At 37.8% G+C, this 24,598-nt stretch overlaps 1 protein-coding gene and 1 pseudogene across 2 annotated transcripts; one reads left to right on the top strand and one right to left on the bottom strand.

Annotated features, from left to right (window-relative positions):
• The first annotated feature begins 11,721 nt into the window (after positions 1 to 11,721).
• LOC132056619 (uncharacterized) lies at positions 11,722 to 17,302 on the top strand. 2 transcript variants are annotated; one of them, XM_059448897.1, is made up of 4 exons: positions 11,722 to 11,918; positions 13,284 to 13,531; positions 16,445 to 16,655; positions 16,934 to 17,302. In XM_059448897.1, the coding sequence occupies exons 1-4, from the start codon at positions 11,793 to 11,795 to the stop codon at positions 17,054 to 17,056; spliced, it is 708 nt and encodes a 235-aa protein (XP_059304880.1). In that variant the 5' UTR covers positions 11,722 to 11,792; the 3' UTR covers positions 17,057 to 17,302. The 2 variants fall into 2 exon arrangements, with proteins under 2 accessions (XP_059304880.1, XP_059304881.1); XM_059448898.1 differs by lacking the exon at positions 11,722 to 11,918 and adding an exon at positions 11,993 to 12,229 and having other exon boundaries at positions 13,276 to 13,531.
• Positions 17,303 to 17,355: 53 nt separating this feature from the next.
• Positions 17,356 to 24,456, bottom strand: LOC132057684 (peroxidase 66-like; annotated as a pseudogene).
• Between the last annotated feature and the right edge of the window lie 142 nt (positions 24,457 to 24,598).

The following is a 24,598-nucleotide window of genomic DNA, read 5'->3' as shown; positions in this document are numbered from 1 at the left end:
ATCTCTTGATAACTATGGTCCCTTTAAATATATGGTACCCCCCCCCCCCCAAATGTCTTAAAAAAAGTTTTAAAAGGCCCCTCAGGTTTAAAATATTTTCTTAAAGGACCCTGAGCACAATTTTCAAAAACAATAAATACTCAACTTTGTCAAACTACATATTCATCTAGAACGCCTTCGTAGACCCGTTTTTCATAAATTTCAAATTTGGAATATGTCGTTTTAAATTACAAGCTTTAATATAAGCCCAATATTGACATAGTTCCGGATAATTTTTAAGGATGTGGAAAAATGCGGTCAAAATGATCTATAATTCATACGTCGTTTTTAATTAACAGTTTTCCCAAGTTAGACGGAGCGGGATATGTATCTTCTTTTCTAATCACGTTCGTGAAAGTAAATAACTCGTAATTCTTGTAATTGTTAATTTTTATGAAAAGTAATAATTAAACCTCAATTTTTGTAATTTCCTCGAGTTTTTTAAATTTTTTGAATTTTTAAGGGTATCCTTGCTCCGTCTTAGATTCGGGAAATTTGAAAAATCAAAATACGCATTTTATGAGGTGAAAATTAGGTGTCAACACGAGACACGTGACACGAAGGATGAGAATTCGGGTAAGTCAACATCACTACCACCGAGGGAAGATCTATGGTACTGGAAGAAGCTGCAGGTCTGGTGTACCGCCCAACTTCTCCGGACCTGAGTGGCCTAACGGTCATCCGTTATTCCACAGCTGGGGTGTTACAGATTCACTATTATAACAATTTTATAACCCTTTTTGTTGTACATTATTATCATGCCTTTAAGGCTTATTATGAACAGGGACGTGATACATAAAATATGTTCCCCTAGCTCTAAGTATAAATACGGAGGTAATTCTTATTGTAGGGGACAAGATATTCAAGCTAATACACAGCTTCTTACTCTTACATTTTAGTACATTTTATATTCTTGCTATTGCTTTGCTAAGCTCAGGAGTCACGGCTCATCGATAACAAGTGGAGTCTAACATCAGATAAGCATCTATAATCTAGGCTTTCTCTCTCTTTTTTCATCTTATTTGCGTCTATTTATAATATTTAGATACGAACATCTTAATCTTATTGGTTACTCTGATCTACGTGTCCCTGACCACGTGTACGAATTCAACTGAACTGTTTTACGTGTAAACAAGATTAACATATGATGGAAAACTATACTTCTTCCATGAACTATACAAAAATCTGTTTAACTAACTAACAAAGAAGTTAAATTTGTCAAATATTCATCTTATACTTGGAAGTTGCCTCTTGTCCAGTTGAAAAAATCCTTTCACCTCTCTCAAAAGTTGTTGAAAAGAGGAATAGAAAATACTTCTTTCACTAGATGCTGTCAATTTAGCAAAAGAATCAACTACATAATTAGCTTCACGAAAGCAATGTGAGACAATAACCTGAACATCTTCAATCGCCTGCAAGGTGTCTCTGATAATCCTTCTTAGCTTAAAGTTGTTAATGTCATTGTTGTTGAGCATGCCCGCAATCATTTGAGAGTCAAGCTCCATATGAATTTTACCAAAATCATTTTGTACTCAGCATTTGCCACCGTAATTAGCAGCAACTTTGATTGTTATTTCCATAAATAATAGGCATTGATAAGGTCATTATAAGATCACCATGGCGATTTCTCACCACTTCACCTATTTCATCCTTGCCAATAGCTTTATCATAGCTACAATAAAAATTAGCATTAACCACAACTGTAGGAGGTCTGATCTATAAAACCTATCTTCATTTCACAATAGGCTTAAACCTCTCCAGCTTATCATAGATTCTAGCCTCCAGTTTCCTACCATTTAAACACTAAAGGAAATGCAGTTTTAATGACAGTCAAAGTGTTCCAAAAAAAATTAGTGTTTCATCTTATATTTGTTGAGCTTCTTGTGAACACCAAAGTTGCATGAAGCATAATTCCTGCATACCCCCAAAAAATGATAATTGGTAAGACATGAAGAGCAAACTTATGGACGTGATTTTAGGTTTGACATCCTACTAGAACTTCAAAAAATTATTAACAAGACAGTAATGGTGCATTATCCCCAAGGGGCCTCCAAACAACCTCCATATATGTGAGACACATTATCCTTCAATGAAAGTGTGATACATAGAGTCAACTTAGCATTCTGATAATAGAAACAGTTAGCATCAGGAAAAAGGCTAAATCTTGACACAACATCATTGAAAGGGAGTTTGCCTAAGTATACTCTCCAATCCAGGAAAGAGAATTTAAAAGGAATGACTTTATGTCATATTTTACTCAAATCTTAATTAATTCTTTTGCCTGATTTGCTAGAGAACTTACTATCATGGGTGTCAATTCATATAGGATCATTTTCATTTTCAACATCTCTAATATCAACTTGGTATAGATTAGGGGTCATATTATCAGGAACAAATTTTCTTATTTTCTGAATTTTCCGAATGTCGTGAGTGAAAAAATAACTTATAGGGACTTTACATTTTTGCCAACCATAGGAATGATACTGGCAAGAGTATCTCTGCTAATCCAATTGTCCCACCAAAAATCACCTTTTTCTGAGTTAATCTTCCACAAAAGTCTGTACTCAACACCTTCTGTTTCTGCCACATATGCTTCCATAATTGAGAATCAATATTAGCCTTCTTCTTAGTCACAAGATGGCATCTAGAACAATACTTAGCTTTAAGGAAAGAGGCTAGTAATGATGACTGAGTTCTAAACCTCCATCATCTCTTGATAGATAAAGATCTAAAAATGTCCTCCATCCTACTTACTCCTACCTCTCCTTCCTCAATAAGAAAGCCAAAAAATTTCCATTAGCTCTAATGATACTTATTTTTGTCTCCTACATTACCTCAAAAAGATGTAGCAAAATGTCACGACCCAACTCGTGGGTCGAGCGGGCACCTACGCTAACCCCCTGATGGGCGAACTTTTCCCTTATTCAACATTCATTTCAAGTATACAAAGGAATTTGAATTATTAAAGCAAAGCTCAATTATCATATCATCAAATATCTAAGTGTGAAAGAATTACAGCATCCCCAGGTAATCTATTCTGTAACAGTACAAGAGCTAATAAAATACTACTAGTCCGCATGGCCATGCAAGGCTCACAAAAATAAAAGGAATAACTGTCTGAAGGAAATAGACAGATAATGAAATGAGAGGAAACTCGGGTTGCAGATCTCGGAGTGGCTCACCCTGGGTCTCCAACAGGCCGTCTCAGAAACCACTCACGAGGGTCTAACGTGGATCCTGTAGCACACTCTGCACTCAGAAAAGAATACAGCAAGGTAGCATCAACACAAACACTATGTACCGGTAAGCACCATAGGCCGACTAAGACTAGTTCACGCATATAAGGCACAAAATTAACAAGTTAAACAGATAGGCACATAATAATCACTCAGAGTTACAGAATATCCCACAACCGAATCATGGCCTAAGGTGAAGCTTCTAAACCACAAGTCTGCCAAGTTTCCAATAATGCCTCAAAGAAATCACAATCACGTATACAACCAACAAATCCAGTCAATCAATGTAAAATAAGATGATGATATATGTAATGCAATACAATGGCCAGTATCTCAACCTGTACACACATACTACAGATGAAATCTCAACATCTCGGCAGAAATATGACCCGCGGGGGACCCATGGTGTCCATGTACCACTAGCTCCGGAACAGACCTCAGATCGCGAGCACACATACCTTCCACTTTGGAACAGACCTCGGATCACGGATTCATATCATACTTTCATCAAAAGTGTCACATTTTTTTTCATAGTTTCCATAAATCTTTGCTCAATCATTTCCGAATCATTTCCATCATGTATAAGTGAATGAATGCAATAATGTTAAATCAATGCAGTCAATGCCAATGAACATACTATGGAAGTCACAACACTATAAGCCAATCAGGACTTATATAAATCACATCAACTACGGAAATGGAATCAACAATCTAGTTTCAATCACCATAATGAATATATCATATCACTTCACTTCCAAACACAACAAGTACACCATAAGTCACAATGCGTAAAATAATAGCGACAAACCCACATAATCAGAAGTCATACCAACCTAAGAGTATTTCCATCCCAATATCATGTCCGAAGACCTAATCATGCTTTCTCCCGTCAATTCTACGCATACATACGTTTCACTAATCAAAGTATAACTAAAGTAAGCCGTAACCTACCTTGACTGCCGAACAGGTGCCACAAACAACCAAACTTTAGCCTTCCCTTTACGAAGCGCCTCAAAATGTTTAAGTCTATTAAATATGAATTCATTCAAAATACGAATCTATGGATACTCATTTTTTCATACTTTTAACCGGAACCCAAAAATGGACCCAAAATAGCTAAACCCGAGCCTCAAGGGCAAAATCATAATTTCATTGAAAAATCAGGTTAAATATGGTCAAAATAGTACTCTATGAGTCTAAACGAGTCCAATGATACCCATATTGCTATACTTTAATTCAAAATGCAAAAACGAACCCAAAAAGTTGACCCCGAGCCCGAAAGGGCAAAATTGGAATTTTATTTCAAAATTGGTTTACCCATAGTTTAATTAGTCTAATGCAGAAAACCCATTCAAAAAGCCTTCATCTTGATCCTCAAACCCATGGTTTACCACTTTCCAACTTTTGGGTTTAAAACCCCAATTTTCCCCAACCAAACACAGATAAAAATGATAAATAATGAAAATAATAATGGGGAAACACCAAAATAAAGGTTAAATACTTACCCCCTAGTTGAGACGAGAACAACACCGCGAAAATCATCTCAAACGGAGCTCTAGAACTCAAATTATGCTCAAAATACTAAATTTTTCGGACTGGTTGATTTATACACTGTCCAGGAATTTTCATTCTTCACGATCGAGATACCACGAGTCGCGATTGCGGAGGCTTATTATTTTATTTTTTTACACCAGAAAACCAGTAGTGAAATATTTTAGTAAAATGGCCATATCTCCCTCATACGATGGTGAAACGCGACGATTCTTGTTGCTATAATTCCGAAATTATGATACGAGTCTAACGGTTCAATAGAAACACAAATCAAAGTCCGTTTGCTCAATATGGTACCCTTTTTGCTCAAAACGACATCGAAACCGAAAACAAACATCATATAACCCAAACCCATCCAAAACTCATCAGAATCTAACCAAAATTTGTGGATAAGTCTAAAATTATCATACGAACCTGCTCGAACTCTCAAAACATCCAAACGGGACCATCTTGACCCGATCTTGACCGAGGTCAACTCCAAATCATCTCAAAAGCTAGTTTCTCAACCAACCACCTAAATCACTCCCGAACCTCTCGGGAACCGAACCAACGACTCAACTAAGTCATAAAACACATTCCAAATCAAATGGAACTGTCAGAATTCAATTACGGACACGTTTACCCAAAAGTCAACTTTTGGTCAAACTTCTCAAACTTAGAACTTCAAAATTCCAAAACTTAGATTTTCTTGTCCGATTCTCATCCAATAAGCTCAGGAATAGCATCACTTATCCCCACAAGCCATAAACATCGATACGAAGCTAATGGAAACAACAAATTTCAAATTCGGGTCTTATTTCTTCCTATGACCATCTTTTTACCATAAATAGGCATATTTACTACTAAAGCAGATTTAATTGTCAAACACCAACCAGACGAACTCTAAACTTAGCCCGTCAATTTCTACTGGTCATAAATGAAATTTCAAATCTAACGGAATCTTCAGATCGTCAATAAGAACACGTTTCCCATCATAAAAAATTTATCCCAATAATTAAATGCCAGAATTTCCTAAGTAAAACCTTCTCCCAAAGTGAACCAAATGACATCCATTTGACTTTAAATTTTGCAAGCAAGTCAAAAACCCTGAGATGGAACAGCGGGATGGGCTATCTTGGAGAAAAGAAGCTTAAAAACTCAAAACGACCAGACAGGTCGTCACACAAAATATTTCTCCAAAAGTTCAAGGGTATTTTAGGAAGACAAATAGCAAAGAGGATATATGTGCAAGGATAACAATACACTCTGATCAACACTATTCTACCTATCAGATTTTGTAGAGATTAATTGATTATATTAAATATTCTTCATATTTAGTATACTTAATTAAGGAAGAAATATAACTTATCAGGTTTAGTTTCCTCATTCATAGCAGTCATATCCAAAGGGTTGTCCTTTACTAAGGTATAGGGTATATATTGTAGATTATGTAATTTAGTTAATAGTTGTAGATTATGAAATATTTTACTCCCTTGCTAGTATCTATGTAAGTTCTCCTTGAATTAACCAAAAACTAACTGACCGATCCATCGTTCCTCTTCGATCTTTGTGGTTAGTTCGTACATAAAATAATGGCACCTGCAATCTTCAAATTTTGAATCCACCTCTGAGCAAGGGGATGAATTCTAAGTGTTTGGTTGAACCTGTTAAGATACCAACTTTTTCCTTACCCTTAGATCGCCACTTACACCGTTCCCCTAAAAATTATCTTTAGACTCCCGTCATTCTGAAAAATAAAATAACAAAATTTAAAATTCAAAGATAATAAAATTAAATATGATATTTGCTAACTTCACAGCAAATAGTAGAAATTAACTTTTGATAGCAATTTGATAACACTTTTAAAGAGAGAGAGAAAATTTTATAGATCAAAAATTGATGTGAAAAAATAAAGATGGGTAGGGAATATACTTGAAATTTGTCAGAGTGTAAATTTATAAAGTTAATTGGGAGTTATTTTTATTTTGTTCTAGTTAAAATAAAATTTGAGGGTGGTGTAGAGGTGCAATTTTTGGGGTGGGGGTTTGGGGGGGGGGGGGGCTAGGGTAGGGGATTGGTGATAATTTTCAACCATTGGCCGACAGTCAAATTCTGGCCAGAAATTATTTTTTAAAACATTTAAGGGTCCCTTGTCTCGGTCCCAGGGCGACTCATTAAGTGATTGGACGGGTTGTGAGTCAGTCTCGCGGGTCAAATTCTTCAAGAAAATTTGACGTCGGGTAACAAGTTAGAATTCTAAAAGGCATAAAAAAATCCATGTTTAAGAATTTAGCACCCGGTAGCCCATACCCGCATTTTTGCTACAGTTTTTATATAGCATAACGAGTAAAGTCTTCTGTTAAAAAGCTTCAACTTTTCAAACACACACACTCTCTCTCTCTCTCTTCCGTAGATTTTATTCAATTACTTTCCCCAAAGCTCTAAAATTTTCTCGACAAATATCTCTATCATTGTATCAAAATCTTTAGGTTGTATCAAAATCTTTAGGTTGTGATTAAACTTTTTTGGGTGGTTTTCAAATTTCTAAATTTCACCTTAAAATACTGAAAATCTATGGGACAGGAGCATATTTCAAATAAAGTAGTCAAATTTTCATCTATTCATGTAGATAAGAACTCTAATTTTGTTTGAGTGATATCTTTGTTTGTTAGAAATGTCTTAAGGAGCTTGTATGTTAATTTTGGAGGTGCTTGGAGACGATTTGAGGTAGATTTGAACTGAATTCCAAATTGAAAAATTGAGGTTGAAGACGACTTCATCTGTATATTTTCCATTGTATCTAGTGTATATCCCATGTATATCGGTGTATATCCTATTAAATATTTGTTTCTCTCTTGTATAATCTACACACTAATACACGTGATATACAATGTAATATACATATGTGGCAGGGACGTTCATGAAAATCTTTGACGTTATATACATGTTTAATTGCATTTTTAGGTCTAATATTTTACTCCAAACAAATCCAAATCAACTATAGTCTTTTTCAAATTTCATGTTTAGCATCGTCCAGGTACTTCCAACCAATTTCAAGAAGAAAAAGAAAGAGATGAGGAATGGATGCGTTCGTTAATGGATAAGTTGAAGCCCCCTCTTCTAGTTTTAGCATCATCCAGGTGTTTTCGATCAATTTCAACCATACCTACTCTCAGTAGTTCAATTCCACAACAAAAAAGAAGAAGAGAGAAAAAAAGAAAGTTGGATGCGTTCTAGAAGAATGAACTACAACCTTCTTGTCAACTTTTACGCTGTAGTAGGTGTTTAGTTGGAATTTTCTAAAGGGATACATATTATGACGTGTGAAATAAGGAAGAGAATATTGGCCTTCCTATTAAATCATCGGTTATAATTGGAGATAACTATACAATGCCAAATTCTTTAGACTTCAATTGGTAATCTAACACTCCATCTGTTTCAAAATGTTTGTCTTACTTTCCTTTTTAGCCCGTTCAAAAAAGAATGTCTCTTTCCTTTTTTGGCAACTCTTTAATTCTAGCTTTCCATATGATATATTTAAGACCACAAGATTAAAGGGCATTTTAGTACATTCTACACATATTTAATTTAAGAACAAGATTCGAAAGTCTTCTTTACTTTCTTAAACTTCGTGCCAAGTCAAAATCAGACAAATATTTTGAAACGGAGGGAGTAATTGGCTAAAAATATGCCAATAAATACTTAGGAGTGTATATAGGTGTCAATATCCCATTGTTCAAACTTACCTTGTCTAAGTCGCACTCTTAGGCCCAACCCCGATCCATTTTACGGTCCAGGGTGTTATTGTCCTAGCCCACATAACAAGCTTAATAAACTCAGTTGCCTTTTTGAATGGCTAAATTGCACGGTTTGTCCTTCCAGTGGGCTGGTCTATAACTTTTTTCCCCTGCAAATGGGTTGGTTTTTAATTTTTGTCCTTTAAAATCGAACTTATGTATAGAAAGGCATACGTTCTTTAAAAAGAGCGAGCGTAACTTGTGGAATATTATAATGCGAAAATATAAACTATGCCCGGCGAAAAAATTATTTGTTATGAGAGGCAAAAATTGGTCATTTGCACTTTTGTCCTTATTTTATGTCGGTCTTTAATTTTGGTCCTTCAAATGGGCTGGTCTTTGGTTTTTGCCTTTCAAAATCGAACTTATGCGTATAGGGGCATAAGTTCTCTAAGGACGCTGACATAACTTGTGGATAATATGATGCGTAACATATGCCCCTATAGACATAAGTTCGATTTTAAGGTCAAAAATTGAAGATCAGTTCATTTGAAGGGAAAACCGTGCAATTACTTGTGCAAAAATTAAAGACCAACACAAAACAGGCCAAAAGTGCAAATACCCCTTAACCCTGTTCAAGTTTTTGCGCGGATTGCCTTTCATATGGACTGGTCTTTAATTCTTTCGCCTCAAATCGCTGGTCTTTAATTTTTGGCCCTACTTTCCATTTAATGAAAATTTGTGGGTCAAAGTACCTTTATTCGCTGGTCTATGAAATTAAAGATTCTGGGTCAAACTCCAGCAGAGTAAAAAAAAAAAAAAAAAGCAATTTCGCAAGGCATAGTTTTTATGTAGTTATGTAGGAACTATGTCTTGTCCAAAGATAGTTTTATAGGATAACTTAATTTCTACAGGACTATGTCAGACAAAGCATAGTTTTTATGTAACTACATAAAAAACTATGACTTCCGGCCTAATTCTGTAGAAATTAAGTTATCCTTCCCAAGATAGTTTCTATGAAATCTTGCCTTATGATTTTTTTTTTTTTTTAAACTTTGCTGGGGTTCGAAACCAGAATGTCAGGGATATTTGTGGCCACTTTTTATTACTTAAAGTATCGAAGGGCAAAAGTTAAATACCAACGATTTGAGGGGAAAAAATTAATGACCACCCCCAAGATAGGGGCAATCGTGCGAATTGCCCAACTCAGTTGCCTGCTTTTCAATCATTTTTTTTTGGCAGGGATTGCCTTTAATTTTTGCCCTTCAAAGGCGCTGGTCTTTAATTTTTGTCCCTCAAAGTGGCCGAAAATATTCCGAGGTTCCGGATTAAAACCCCGCTCAATCAAAAAATAAAAAAATATTCGCAAGACAGAGTTTCGATTCGCAAGTCAGAGTTTGCATGCAATGCTACCTTAAGGCAAAACTCTGCCTTATAAGGCAGATTTTGCATACAAGGCAGAGTTTGCTTGCAATGCTACCCTGCAGTTTGCATGTGATACTACCTTAAGGCAAACTTTGCCTTATAAGACAGAGTTTGCATACAAGGAAGAGTTTGCCTGTAATGTTATCTTAAGGCAAACTATGCCTTGCAAATTTTTGATTAAGCGGAGTTTCAAACCCGAAACCTAGGGGTTTTAGGGGAAGGACAAAAATTAAATATTTTCAATTTGATGGGCAAAAATTAAAGACCACCTCGAAATAAGGACATTCCTGTGAATTGCCCCTTTTCAGTAGAGTTCCCAAGGCCCGTAAACTTGTTATAGCCCAAGAAACTTTTGAGCCTAGAAAAGTATCATATTTTGCACACATAATACTTTTTTTTTCCCGCAAAATGGCCTTCAAAAGGACTGGTCTTTAATTTTTGTCCCCCAAATTGGTGGTCTTTAATTTTTGTCCTTTGCTAAAAGGAGTTCCGAGTTCGAACCCCCGCTCAGTTAAAAATTAAAAAAAAAATCGCAAGATATAAGTTTGGGTTTCAAAGCCAGAATTTCAAACTTTGCTTTAATCCAACAGAGAAAAAAAAAAAAAAAAAAAAATTGGGCCTCAAGGCAGAGATTTGCCTTAAGGCCTAATTTTGAGTAAAAATTTGCTTTAAGGCAAACCTCTGCCTTAAGGCATAAGTTAGGGTCCAAATTATGCCTTACGAATTCCAACTTATGTCTTGCGATTTTTTATTTTTTATTTTTTTTGACTGAGTCTGGATTCGAACCCAGGACCTTGGAGTATTAAGCGAAGGGCAAAAATTAAAGATCACCATTTTGAGGGATAATAATTAAAGCTTAATGCATATGCGGCCCCCTAAATTTATCCTTTTTTTCCATTTTGGCAGCTCAACTAATTGTTATTCCTATTAAACCCCTGAACTTATCCTCAAGTGTGTCTATCAAACACAATCTGATTTACATAGTATTCCATCTTCAATGTAGCAGCATGCTAATATATACATTCTAATTTAATTATGCTATCTTTTAGTTAAGATTAGCAGCAATTGAGAGGAAAAAAAGAGTAGCTCTTAATTAAGCTGTCAGTGGAAGAGCAAAACCAGCAGAAACCGACACATCCATGACCTAAAGAATAACTTATCACATGTCTGAAAATAGCATTCCACCTTTATTTCCCCAATTTAATTTCTACTTCTAAAAAAAAATCAGAAAATACTAGTCCAAAGAGGTGTAGCTGCAAATCTTCAAAATGTTTTGCTTCTAGTCGATACTCATCAGCTTTGTGCCTTCAAGAAAGAAGAAATCAACAATTGCTAGTTTATTGAGCTGACCATTATAAGTTTTGTAATAAATACATGATATTGAACGAGTATACAACATATTAATATCTAATTATTTATCCAAATTCCAGTTTTCTTTTCTCTCAAGTGTTTAGTTATCTCATTTTTTAGGAGAATCCTTATTTCGTTTCATTTCCTTTCGAATAGTTTTATTTAACTGAACTCCATATATAATGATAATATAACAATAAATGTTGGAGAAGTATGATCAAATTTAGGGAGTTCGATGGATACATTTGAAAACGAGTTCAGGAATTCAATAAGAACAACACTTAATTGAGGTATCAACATGAAAAAAAGGGACAAATTTAGGAGATCGCATTAAGCCAAAAATTAAATACCACCAATTTAAGGGACAGAAATTAAAAACCACCCCAGTTCCTGCAAATTGCCCCACATAATATCGGCAGAGGAAAAAACCAGAAGCCAAAAAAGGAAAAAAGAAAAAGAAAAGAAGAAGGTGTGAATGAAGAGAAAAATGGCAGAAAGGAAGAAAGATGGGAAAAAAGAGAAAAGAGGGTCAGGGTGGCCATCAATCAAACCCAAGTATAATCTTCAGATCAATCGCCTCAAAGATAATGATCTCATTACTGTACGCTTTCTTTCCCTTTTCTTTATTTTACACTCAAATTTTCTTCTTATGTTTAACCCCCACCCCTCAGAAAAAAATTACAATTCATAACTGTGTTAATTTTGTTTTAAATGAGCTAATTCTTGATTTCCTTGTTTGTCTTCTTAATATTGGTTTGCTTTTGACGGGGCATGCTGTTAAAGATGTTCAACTTATGCAAATCATGAAACTTATTGTTATGCAATTAACAATTTGAAGCATAACTGTATTACCTGAGATTTTGCAGCCTGAGTAAATGCATTTGTTTGACACTTGGTTACAGTTGAGAAAGAGTAATTTGAGCTTCATTACTACTGCTCTTTTTGTTGATTTAGCAATTTTTTCATGCATTATAAATGGATGTTTCCTCAGTAAATCGCTTGTTATCTTCAGACCGTGCTAGTTTTCTTTTCGATCAACTAAACTTTCATTGAATTTGCAAATTTTTTGGCTCTTTAAGTAAAAGAAAAGAGTAAATGAAATCCAAGAATGTGTTACCTTGTTTACATCGAAAAACTAAACCGTGCAAGTTTTCTTGTTTCAAAGATTGTGATTAAAGCTTATATCAAGCTTGAATTGTTATTACATGGTCATATTCGAGGATGCTCTATTCTTCCCATAATTGTTATGTCATTGGTTTTGCTATATTGATAATGAGTTTCTGCCAATTGGTATAAAGAGTTAAGATTTGTTAGCTACAGAATTGGTATAGAATGTTCTAGGTGAAGCTAAAAGGTTGCTTAAATTGTTGACAGATATAGGTGTGATTCACCTACCTGTAAGACTTGTCAGTTGAAATTGATGATTTCATCTTTCATTATTACTATTATTTAGTAAGTTTGACAGTCTGAGACATCTCAATAAAAAGTTATCAAATAAACTAAGGTGGGGAGAGCATTTTGTTGGTGAATAACCTCTCTCGTTCTCCTTCTCTACTATAAGAAATTTAATTCTAGTTTCACCATGTTCAATCAAAATGAAAAAATAAAAAGCATCCGTTATGAGCTTCAATTAGGATTTCTTCTTGATGTGATTATCAGAACGGAGAAACTGAAACTAACATATCATGGATTTAGTGATGGATATCCATCTTGCAACCCTCGGTGGGTTGGCTAACATGCACTGCATCAGCCCTTGCCGAGGAGCCGGATTTAGTGAAAGAGACTGGATAAAATTATCCATCTTGCCTATTTGGAAACAGTCAAACTGGACTTCTTTTGCTATCACATTAGGAAATAAGAGTTGCTCATCTTTACTTGAACTCATGATGTTTTGTCAAGCTTTAACTTGGTGATGATGTAGTATTCATGACTTATCATACTTACTTTATTTGCTTAAGGTATTCAGGTTCAGAATTTCTTTACGCCAGCTGAATCACAGGCTTTTGTCAAAGCTGCAGAGTCGCTTGGGTTTGTTCACCAAGGAAGTCTTGGTCCTGCATATGGCGAAGCATATAGAGACAATGATCGTGTATCCATGAATGATCCTGATCTTGCAGATGCAATGTGGAGAGCTGGACTGAACAAATTATTTTCCGATATCAAAATTCGAGGCAAAGTTGCTGTTGGGTTGAACCCAAATATTAGGTTTTACAGGTTAGGTGTCTGTTCATCATAAAATTGCTCTATTATTATGACATAAATTGTCAAATGCCATCTTAGATACATCAGTATGTGATCTGTTGCAATGCTGAGTAATAGAACATGATTAATTTAATAAAAAATGCCATACTTAAACTTTATTTAGTTTGATAAACATTGACAAGATTGAATAGGTTCTAATCAATCATGTTGTATACTTCATGGTGGTGGTAACGATGGCCAGATGTAGGACGAGAAAGTGGATCTCCAACCTATAACAGGGCAGCAGAATAATCAAATTGAGGGCCTAATTTTCTGTTTCTGGGGAAGGTTCTGTTAGTTTCTTTCTTTGAAGGGTTGTGGGGTAGTCCACAAATAGGTGATTATTTGAAGCTTACCGAAGCGAAGAAGAAGTAAATAGTAGGCTGTTTTGCTACCTATGAACAGAAGTACGTGAACAGTGATTAATAAGAAATAGGATCTAGGATTTCACCTAAAATTCCTTATGCTTCACCTCCTAAGATAAGGTTTGCATAAAGCAGTAAAGAAATAGCAAAAACCAAGAAACAATGAACAATTTTTTATAAAACATTGAAAAAGAAATTACTTGAGCATGTAAAGACTCTCAAGGCTTTTCCTAAACCTAGGACGAAAACTACTCTAACATGGAAACTACCTTAATATCCTAAGAGTCTAATCTACTTATGAAATATTTGGACATCACCTAAAGACCTACTAAGGATATTCTCTGCTAAAATTCTGCAAAAAGACGTCTTACAACTGTATAGTTTAAGTAACTTGAATTTTATCTCGCTATGGAGGGAAAATAGGTTGTTAGCTCCTTGTAGTTTCATGAATTATGCGTTTTACCCCTTCTAACCAATCACGTGCATCTTGTTTATGTTTTCTTTCGAACAATTTTGTTGAAGTGTCTATAATTGCTTTTGCTTGATTCTGTAAAATGCTTTTCAACTTATTGTTCATTTCCCAATCCGAAATCGTAGCGCATGAAGGTTTTTGAGATAACACTATTTGTATCAGGGAGAAGCATGAGAGGTCCTTCTACTATTTAATTTGTGGCAGTTTACTCGCGTAGTATCTTCTGCAATTGCCTCTGTGCCCCTTCTGTTAGTTTTCATTGTTAGACTACTAATTGTTTGGGGTGTAAGATGAAATCGTACTCTCTTTTGTGAAATCGTATTCTCTTTTGTTCTTCATTGGCACAGCACTCTCACTTAACACTCCTCATCTTTGTTCTTTGTTTCTCTTATCTTCCTCCACTCCCAACTGCTACCGTCCCAACCGAAACCCCGCTGAGTAACCTCTTCCTCCTCCCACTTTCCTCTTTATTGTTTTCTCTTCCCTTATATTCCTTTTCAACATCCATTCTTTTTCGTAGTGCCTTTTCTAATTTCTCTTCATCCCTGCTGCCCCAGTCCTTTTACCCTTGATTGGTTATTTAAACTGAACCCAGACTCCTGTTAAAATTTTAGAAGAAACAAAAAAAGAAAAGAAGAAACCACAAGAATAAAAATCGCACTTGATTCTAAAACAGTTTTTGAACTCACAACCAATTTTATCTTTTCAAATGTAAATCTATGCTAGAAAGGAATAAAATGAAGGAGCTGTCCTTGTGGTATATATATGCTATTATGCTAGAAAAAAATCCAGGGTGTCAAGTTATACATTGTTCAGAATACAAATTTTGGTTTCTCTCCCCCTTCCCCCGCCCCGGTAACAGAAACTCAGGGTCTAGTACTAAAATAAGAGGAAAACATTGGTGCTGCTGAAATGAAATACATGACAACTGAGAGTGGATGTTGGAAAATAAGAAGAAAAATAATTAGGGATAAGGACGAGAAGAGGGGTATGTCTCTCTACTTTTGGTAGACCTCTTATATACGACCAGTTTGGCCTTTATTATATTAATAATGAAATCTTGTTTACTTGATCAAAAAAAAGGAAAAAAGAGGAGGGATGTTTGGGCAAGGACAAAAGAAGAAAAAAGTATGAAGAGGTTGGTATGCTGGTGTTGTGCTAGTGAGGAAGCAAAGGGCTTTATGACACTTTCCCCTTTATATGAATTATCAAATTATATACTTTAATTTTCTATTGCTTGATGATATCTTGACGTAATGCAATTAATTGCACTGAATAAAAAACAAAATGCAATTAGTTGCAACTTGTTTCATAATCTTTTCTCTACTATAAGTGTGATCTGCTGTCTTGTTTGATAATATCATGTTTACTACTATAACTTGTCATGGTAGAGATAGAGTGTGACGTTTAGTTTAAATTGTATGAGTAGCAATATGAAATCTTTGATATACATATTATATTGCAAATAAATATAATATTTTTCTTTGACATTAGAACTATCTAAAATTATACAAGTCAACATTATACGGATTGGAAAAAATTTAAAAGCTACTCTTCTCAAATTGGAAAAGATCTACTGTACGTTGGAAGGATGGCATTGGATCCTCACCTGATTTTAGGAGGGACAGCAGTTGCTGCAACATTAATGTATCTGTTTGTGGAGAAGTCATGATTTTCAAATCCAAGAAGGCTGGTAGTCTTAGAAGGCTCTCTGTCTTTTTCAAATGTTCAGGGTTGAATAACGACGATGCAACTTATAAACTTATGTCATGTTAGCTGCCTCAGATCTCTGCATTTATATAACAAAACGAATCTTTTGTACTTGTACTTTATTCTGCACCCTCTTGGTGCTATTTTATCGGGTTGGAAACATTCTTCAAAGCTATGCCCCTGTAAACTGATAAATTCTTTTATATATCCTTCTAATGTCATGACCTTTGCTTCCGTTTTTTTCCTGCAATTGTGTTTCCAGTTTCCTTCTTCCAGAATACATGGTAAGATGGCAACATAGCAAATGCTTGATCCTCTTCAACTGTTGTTTCTCACCAGGTACAAGGCCGGTCAGAGATTTGGACGGCATATTGATGAAAGTGTTGACATTGGAGAAGGGAAGCGCACACACTACACTTTGTTAATATACTTAAGCGGTGGTTCCAAATCTAAAACTAAGGTTGATAAAGACTCTCAGGGTTCTTTGTCTGAGACCCTTGTTGGAGGCGAGACTGTCTTTTATGGTCCAAGAAATGCTTTGGTTGCTGAGGTACCATTCCTCCCCTTTTCAGCAATGTGCCCACTCCCACTATTTCTCTTCGATGTTCCCGTTTCTGATTCCCCTTAACACATGTATGCATGTAATCTTATTTGGGATTGTTATCATGTTTGGTTCATATTTCAATTCCCTCCATTTTAGCTAAGCAATCAATCATGATTTTCTTATCCTACTTATCCTATTGTCAATTACATAGTCTGGCATCAATTAAAGGATAATGACATTATTTTCTTGAGTAAATATCTGATTTTATATTATACTCTATATAGGTACCTCCAACTGAAGGAATGGCTCTTCTCCACATTCACGGGGATAAATGTATGTTGCATGAAGCTCGGAATGTCACTAAGGGTATCAAATATGTACTGCGATCTGATGTTGTATTTGCTTGAACAAATGCCTAACCTAGATGACTCATCTATGTTTTCTAAACCTTCCCTTGAGTTTAATGTGCACAAAATCTTTCTTGAGTTGTAATTCACCTACTTCTATTAGTAACCTCATTCTTAAGTAAAACTACTGCTGTATTCTGCCATAAATCTTGTTGCTTCTCGCATCACCCTGTAAAGAATTTAAGTTATACTGGTGTATCACACTGGAAAAAAGACTTGGTTTAAATGCTTAATTTTTCACGTGTATGGACCGGTGATAGAGTTGCTTCCGAGTGTATTAATATTCACAAGCAAAGAAAGGTAGGATGTCTAATTTTTTTGCTTTTTTTTTTTTTTTTTTTGGTTACTAAGGTCTTTCAGAAACAGCCTCTCTACCTCCACGAGGTAGGGGTAAGGTTTGTGTACACTCTACCCTTACTGGACTCCACTTGTGGGATTTCACCGAGTATGTTGTTGTTGTTGATTTTTTTTTTTTGAGGGAGTTGAGTTGGTTGCTTCTTATGTACTTGACACTGTTAAATATGGAGCAGAATTGATGTCTGTGTTTTAATCTATTGAGATATTTCAGAAGAAGCTAATAATTCTTGGTGGAATACATTCATTATAGACTTCCACAATACCTCATCTCAGAATCTACGAACTTGTAAAATATTTCAATTTTGATGACAGAATTGATTCTGTGGGATTCAACTGGGTATGTTGTTGTTGATGACAGAATTGATTGAAAGAAATCTGTGTAGACTGAATACGATTTAAAGGATAGGTTGTGAAAAAATTGTAACAATTTGATGATATTATTCTTCCTCTGCTACCTCTTCACTTTACAAGGCAATACTACATGTTGCAAAGTTATTAGTATATCATTAAGCCTCACAATTCAGAGAATTATTGACCAGCAAAAAGAACAAACAAAGGCACACAAATCGCACTCATTTTCGAACAAACTTTGCAAATATAACGCAGGTTTCTCAGTTCACGGCTCTGCAATTGAGTCTAACTTCTCCTTTTTCAAGGACACCAACATTTCCGAGCTTGATCATTGAAGCAGCAAATTCCTTGAAGAACAGAGCTTGGTCATTGGCAAATGCTTTAACAATCAATCCAGTCCTGTTGTCATTCAGCAAACTCTGGTCTGATGCAAAAACACCTTTCCCTGAAATAATTTGCTTGTAATGGTTGTCGTCGAATACTGATTTAGTTTGGTCCAAGGATTGCCCTGCAGTTCGATTTCTGTTTGGTATCGGGCACTTCTTCTTTAAGCTCTCTGCAAATAGTGCGTTCATGCTGGGGTCAGTGTCGTGCACTGGACTGAAGTTATGAAGCCTGTCTTCAAATGAAGAGCAGTGCGAAAACCCGAGTGTGTGTCCACCAGAGAGAGCAACCAAATCTTTCACTTCCAAACCCATGTTGCCAAAGCTCTGAATGAGTTGGCTCGTGTTGAAGGATGGAAGTGGTAAGTTAATTGTCTCATTGGCCCTTGACACCCTTCCATCTTTTCTTCCTTTTAGTACGTTCCAGTATGGACCTGCAGTCTACAAAATTGATCAAACATGAAAGAATTTATGAGCTGATGAATGCACTTTAAGCATTCGATTTAACTTTTATATATACACTAATACTCCCTTTGTCCAAATTTATATGACATACTTTCCTTTTTAGTCAATCTAAAAAATAATGACACATTAACTTTTATACTTAACGAGATAATTTATAACAACACAAATATTTTTGACTTGTTTTAGTCCACAAGATTCAAAAAGTCTTTTTTTTATTTCTTAAATTCCGTGCCCAGTCAAAGTATATCACATAAATTAGAATAGTATATAGAATTTTTATATCATTAGTGTATTTTAACCGATTATTTGGGGCAGTCCTAGCAAGAGAGAGGGGTTCCAATTGGATCCCCTTCATCAGAAAATGTACTGTGCAAATAGAGTATTTTTTTTTTTTGTTATATGTAAACTGTCGAGCCCCCTTGATATTGTAGTGTAATGGTAAAGGAGGTTCAAAAAATGATTAGGTTAACAAATTTGAATCTTAACTATGATATTCTACTAATATTTTTTAAATTCCCTTGTACAAATTCCTGACTCCACTACTGCACATTTCATGTATCTTATATTACCAAAGTAGGACAATTAGAGACAATTACTCATTGTTACAGGTCTACTGGTGTTAAAAGAAACTATACATATTGATAGACTATGTAAATATTGTAAATATTCCCTTCCTTATGTAAATATTCCCTTCCTTATGTATTGTAATTAGGTCCTATAATTTAGCCTAGTATCATTATACCTACTTTGTATATAAGGACTTTCATACATCAATACAGATTACGGATTGATTTCCTACATGGTATCAGACTAGGTTTCCTTCCAAAACCCTAGCCGTCCCTCTCTCTCTCTCTTCTAACCCTAACCCTAGCCGTCCCCTTTCCTCCTTCCTCTTCTCCTTCCATGGTGACAACAAAAATTTCCATTACCTTTAACCGTCACGAATGTGAAATCCTTAATCCCAATCACTCTAGACATGGAAACCGGCCATTATCACGAATGGGCGACCCGCACTTTCAAAGTCCTAGCCCGCGTTCACTCGTCCTCGAGCACATCATACCACCCATCGACACCGCCGAACTCACCACGTATGACGCAACAAAGGCGGCTAACCTTCCGCTACGGAAACGCCTTGATGCGGTGGTCCTTCAATGGATATACGCCACCGTCTCCCCATGATATTCTCACCTACTTATTCTCGTGGCGGATGATGTTGTAGAAGGCTTGGAATCGCGTTGCTCAACTTTTCCAAGATAATAAACACTCACGGGCGGCGTACCTTGAAACTGAATTCACCACCACAAAAATGGCCGACTTCGGCTCGGTTATGGCTTATTACAATGGGCTCGAGTCTCTCACGGATCGACTTGCCAACGTCGGGTCGCCCGTGTCCGATCAACGTTTGGTCTTGCGACTTCTCGTAACCGGGAGACGATGCTCACTTTGTCACCACCATTCAACGTAAAGATGTTTTGCCTTCTTTCTCTTCCGGTGTCACTCGGACTCAAGCTCGAAGATGCGGCAGCCAAGGAACGTGCCGTGATTCCAACCCCGCGGCTACTTGTTGATAATGATGCTCCTCCTCCGCGCTGGCGGTAACAATAATTCCGCCAGCCGCGCGTGATAATAATCGTGGCGGGAATTCGCAGGAACAAGGGCAAAAATAACAACAACAACGCGCGCGGGAGGCAAGGCGCGGCGACGTGGGCCCCGCCCGATGGCGGCCGGTGGCCGGCGGGACGACCACCGGGGGCTGCCCTGCGCTGCACCGCGCGGCGGTGGCCAGCGCGCTTGCCGTATCCGGCGAGACGATGGCGGCGGCGACCCGCCACGTCGCGGCCCGGCATTCTTGGCGCGGGTCACGGCCTCGACGAGCCTATGCCATGCACGTTCCTCCTACCTCGGGATGTGACTCGGCAGACGTGGAGGCAGCCATGCTGCCTGCTATCCATGCATCAATGGGATGACAATTAGTACACACTGGACAGGGGCGACTTCACACATATTTGCCAACTCGGTACTCTCACGTCTTATTTTAATTTAGAGCAATAATGGAATTATTGTTGGTAATAGGTAGCACTATTCCAATTGAGGTTATGGTCATACTTCCCTTCCCCCACCTAATGCTCAATTACGTCTCCGAAATGTCTTGCATGCTCCAAAACTCATCAAAAACCTTGTTTTAAAATGCGTAAATTCACTAAGGATAATAATGTTTCTGTTGAGTTTGATCCTCTTGGGTTTTTCGTGAAGGATTTACCGACCGGGAGCCGCCTAATGAGATGTGAGAGCACCGGGAATTGTATCCTCTAATACCGCGAATGGTCCACTCCACCATCCACCTTCCTCGCCGCATCACCTAGCCTTCGCGGCATTCCCCGCCTCGGCCATCCCAGGAAAACTATCCTTAGTTCTCTTCGTAGTAATGCTTTAATTGAATGTAATAGGGCCCGTACTTCTTTTTGCACCTCTTGTCCTTTGAGGAAACATGTTAAATTGCCATTTTATGATTCGTTGTCGTTTACTACTATGCCGTTTGACATCATTCATAGTGATTTATGGACATCTCCCATTTAAGTTCTAATGGGCATAGGTATTACGTTTTCTTTCTTGATGATTATAGTAATTTTCTTTGGACTTTTCCTATCTCTAACAAGTCTCAAGTGTATTCCACTTTTCTATCTTTTAAGGCGTTAATACGGACTCAATTCGAAAGAGACATTAAAAACATTCAATGTGACAATGGGCGGGAATTCGCAAATGGGCATTTTCAATCTTTTTGCGCCTCAAATGGTATAAATTTTCATTTTCTTGCCCCATACATCTCCTCAAAATGGCAAAGCGGAACGAAAAATTAAATCCATTAACAACATAGTGCGCACTCTTCTTGTCCACTCCTCCGTCCCCCCTCTTTTGGCATCATGCTCTCCAAATGGCCACATACCTCCTCGATATACTTCCTACCAAAGTCCTTGGGCAAAAATCACCGACGCAAGTTCTTTATCAACGAACCCCCTCTTATTCCCATCTCCGGTTTTCGGTGTCTATGCTATCCTCTTTTCCCGTCTACGACTATTCATAAGTTACAAGCGAGATCCACCCCGTGTGTTTTTTGGGCTATCCGTTGAATCATAGAGGATATAAGTGTTATGATTTGTCTGCCAACAAAATCATCATCTCGGCATGTCTCTTTCGACGAAGCTCAATTTCCCTTCTCCAAATGCCTCCCCCACCCCATCTTCCTATGAATTTTTGGACCATGGAATTTCCCATTATACCTTGCATTTTGTCTCCGCCTACTCCTCCCCGTCGTTCCTGGGTCCACCCTCGCCCGTCGTCGTGCTTCGGTGGCCCACGGACCGAGCGAGCCCCCTCCACCGGCTCCGCCCGTGTTGCCCGGCGGTCCACCACTTGTTGCCCACCCGTCGTTGCCCGGCGGTCCCTAACCCCCCTTTGTCCCACCCGTCACTGCGCTGTGCGGCCCTCTCCCGCATGGTTGCCAGAGGCCAACGCGGATCTTTCTCAAACCCAAACAACCGTTCGGCCTAATCTTGACCCCTTCTCTCCATCTCGCCTATCCGCGAAATCTGTCGCTGCTCTAAATGACCACAATTGGAAAGCTGCCACGGTTGACGAACATAATGCTCTAATAATAAGACGTGAGTTGGTTCCACGTCCCCCCGATGTGAATCTTATTCGTTATGTGGATTTTCGTCATAAAAAGAAATCGATGGTTCTTTTCGTAGCCGCACAAAGCCCGTCTTGTCCGCGATGGCAACCAACTGTGGTTGAGCCGATCGCGACGAGACTTTCGGTCCGGTTGTCAAACCGGCTACTATTCGCACCGTTCGAGCATTGCACTTGCACACTCTTGGCCCATTCATCACCGGACGTCAAGAATGCTTTCTCACACCTGAGAATCTTAATGAGACGGTTTATATCATCACCCTATCGGGTTTAAGGATCCCAAGCATCCCCATCATGTCCGTTCTTGATAAGCCGTCAGACGGACTTAAGCAAGCACCCCGTGCACGGTTTCCAACGCTTGCGTATTATGTCTCCCACCATTGGTTTTTCACATAGCCGATCTCGATCACTCTCTCTTTATTTATTGTCGAGGTTCTCGACATTGCTTACATTCTCGCTATATGTTGACGATATTATTCTCACATACCTTCCTCGTACGCTCAGAAATCCATCATGTCTCTCCTTAGTGCCGAATTGGCTATGAAGGATTTGGGCCCTCTCACTATTTTCTTCGGGTATCGTCGTTACCCGCACTTCACATGGCATGTTTCTCTCTCGTAAGAATTATGCAAGGTATATTATAGAGCGTGCGGCACGACATCCGTCAGAAGCTCGGGGCCGTACACCTACGACACCAACCCAAACTCGGTGCCGCGGTCGGCTCGCGACGATCCCACCCAATATCGTGTAAGTCGTCGCGCTTTGCGCACCACATTCACAAGCACCGTACATCTTCCATGCGGTTCAACAAGTATGCCTTCACATGTAATGCATCCCAAGTGTCGCCTATACGCATGCTCTTAAACGCGTAATCCGATACGTTCAAGGTACTATTGAGTTTGGTCTCCATCTGTACAAATCCTCCGTTGCCTCTCTTGTCTCTTATGTACGGTATTGGGGTGGTTGTCCGTACACTCGCCGATCAACTTCGGTTATTGTGTCTTCTCGAGATAACCTCCTCTCATGGTCATCCAAACGGCAACCTACCTTGTCCAAGTCGAGTGCCGGCCGACATCGTGGCGTCGCCAATGTCGTCTCTCGAGTCCTATTGGCTTCGCAACCTTCTCTTGGAGCTCCGCTGTCCCCATCCGGACAGCTACATTGGTTTATTGTGATAACGTTAGTGCCATATACCTATCGGGGGAATCCGGTTCAAAGACCAACGCACTAAACATATTGAGACGGACATACATTTCGTACGCGAGAAAAGCGTTCGTGGAGAAGTTCGTGTTCTTCACGTCCCGTCCCGTTACGATCGCAGATATCTTCACTAAAGGTCTTCCGCGCGTGCTATTTGATGATTTGAGGACGAGGGCCTAGCGTACGACAACCTCCCCGCTTTAACGGCGGGTGTGATGACTATGTAAATATTGTAAATATTCCCTTCCTTATGTAAATATTCCTCTCCTTATGTATTGTAATTAGGTCCTATAATTTAGCCTAGTATCATTATACCTACTTTGTATATAAGGACTTTCATACATCAATACAGATTACGGATTGATTTCCTACACATATCATGGGTGCACAAAAATTAAACTCATTAGTAGGGAGGATGATGGAATATAGTACCATAGCCACGACGTCTCTAGCTGCGATGGCAAGTAAGTCACACAAGAAACAGTTTGGGGGCAAGCCTTTTCGAGCTTAATTTTGGCATCATCGATCACATAGAAAGCTCTAAGAGAGATGTTAAGAGGACCATCTTTCTTTGCTTTGTTTCCTGGTGTTGAATCCAATAGAACCGATGCATCACATCCCTGTAAATCATTAACAAAATAGTTTCAACTCCCATCTCTTGCATGCATGCATGCATCTAGTAGTGATAATAATGACTAATACATAGAGAGAGAGAGAGAGAGAGAGAGAGAGAGAGACTCTAATGGAACAATCATGGAAGAACATCCTCAGAATACGTGCGGGGACTTTATGATTGTGATACGAAGCGATTCGAATTGTTTGATAAATAATATTTTCAGCATGAGGACATGTTTGATCATAGTATTGGACTCCAAGAGTTGCGCTGGACAGAGGAACTGTTAATAAAACAAGAAATATGCGTGCAGAAAAGATCTGGAGGGACAACTTAGGAGCCATTGGATACTACACTTGAAGAAATTAAGCTTAAACTGATAATTAAGGATTTAATTATTTGCAACCTAGAAGGGGGATGAGATGATGGTGCAAAAGGATTCTGGGTATATATATTGAAAGATTTAGAGAAGATAGCTGAATTCCC

The sequence above is a fragment of the Lycium ferocissimum genome, chromosome 5 (assembly GCF_029784015.1).
Source record: "Lycium ferocissimum isolate CSIRO_LF1 chromosome 5, AGI_CSIRO_Lferr_CH_V1, whole genome shotgun sequence".
NCBI lineage: Eukaryota > Viridiplantae > Streptophyta > Magnoliopsida > Solanales > Solanaceae > Lycium > Lycium ferocissimum.
This window is presented reverse-complemented; position numbering and strand designations above follow the sequence as displayed.

Coding starts and splice junctions, on each gene's coding strand:
- LOC132056619 (XM_059448897.1), top strand. CDS start 11,793: ATGAAGAGAAAAATGGCAGAAAGGAAGAAAGATGGGAAAAAAGAGAAA. Junction 11,919..13,283: donor AAGATAATGATCTCATTACT/GTACGCTTTCTT, acceptor TAAGGTATTCAG/GTTCAGAATTTCTTTACGCC. Junction 16,656..16,933: donor GAAATGCTTTGGTTGCTGAG/GTACCATTCCTC, acceptor TACTCTATATAG/GTACCTCCAACTGAAGGAAT.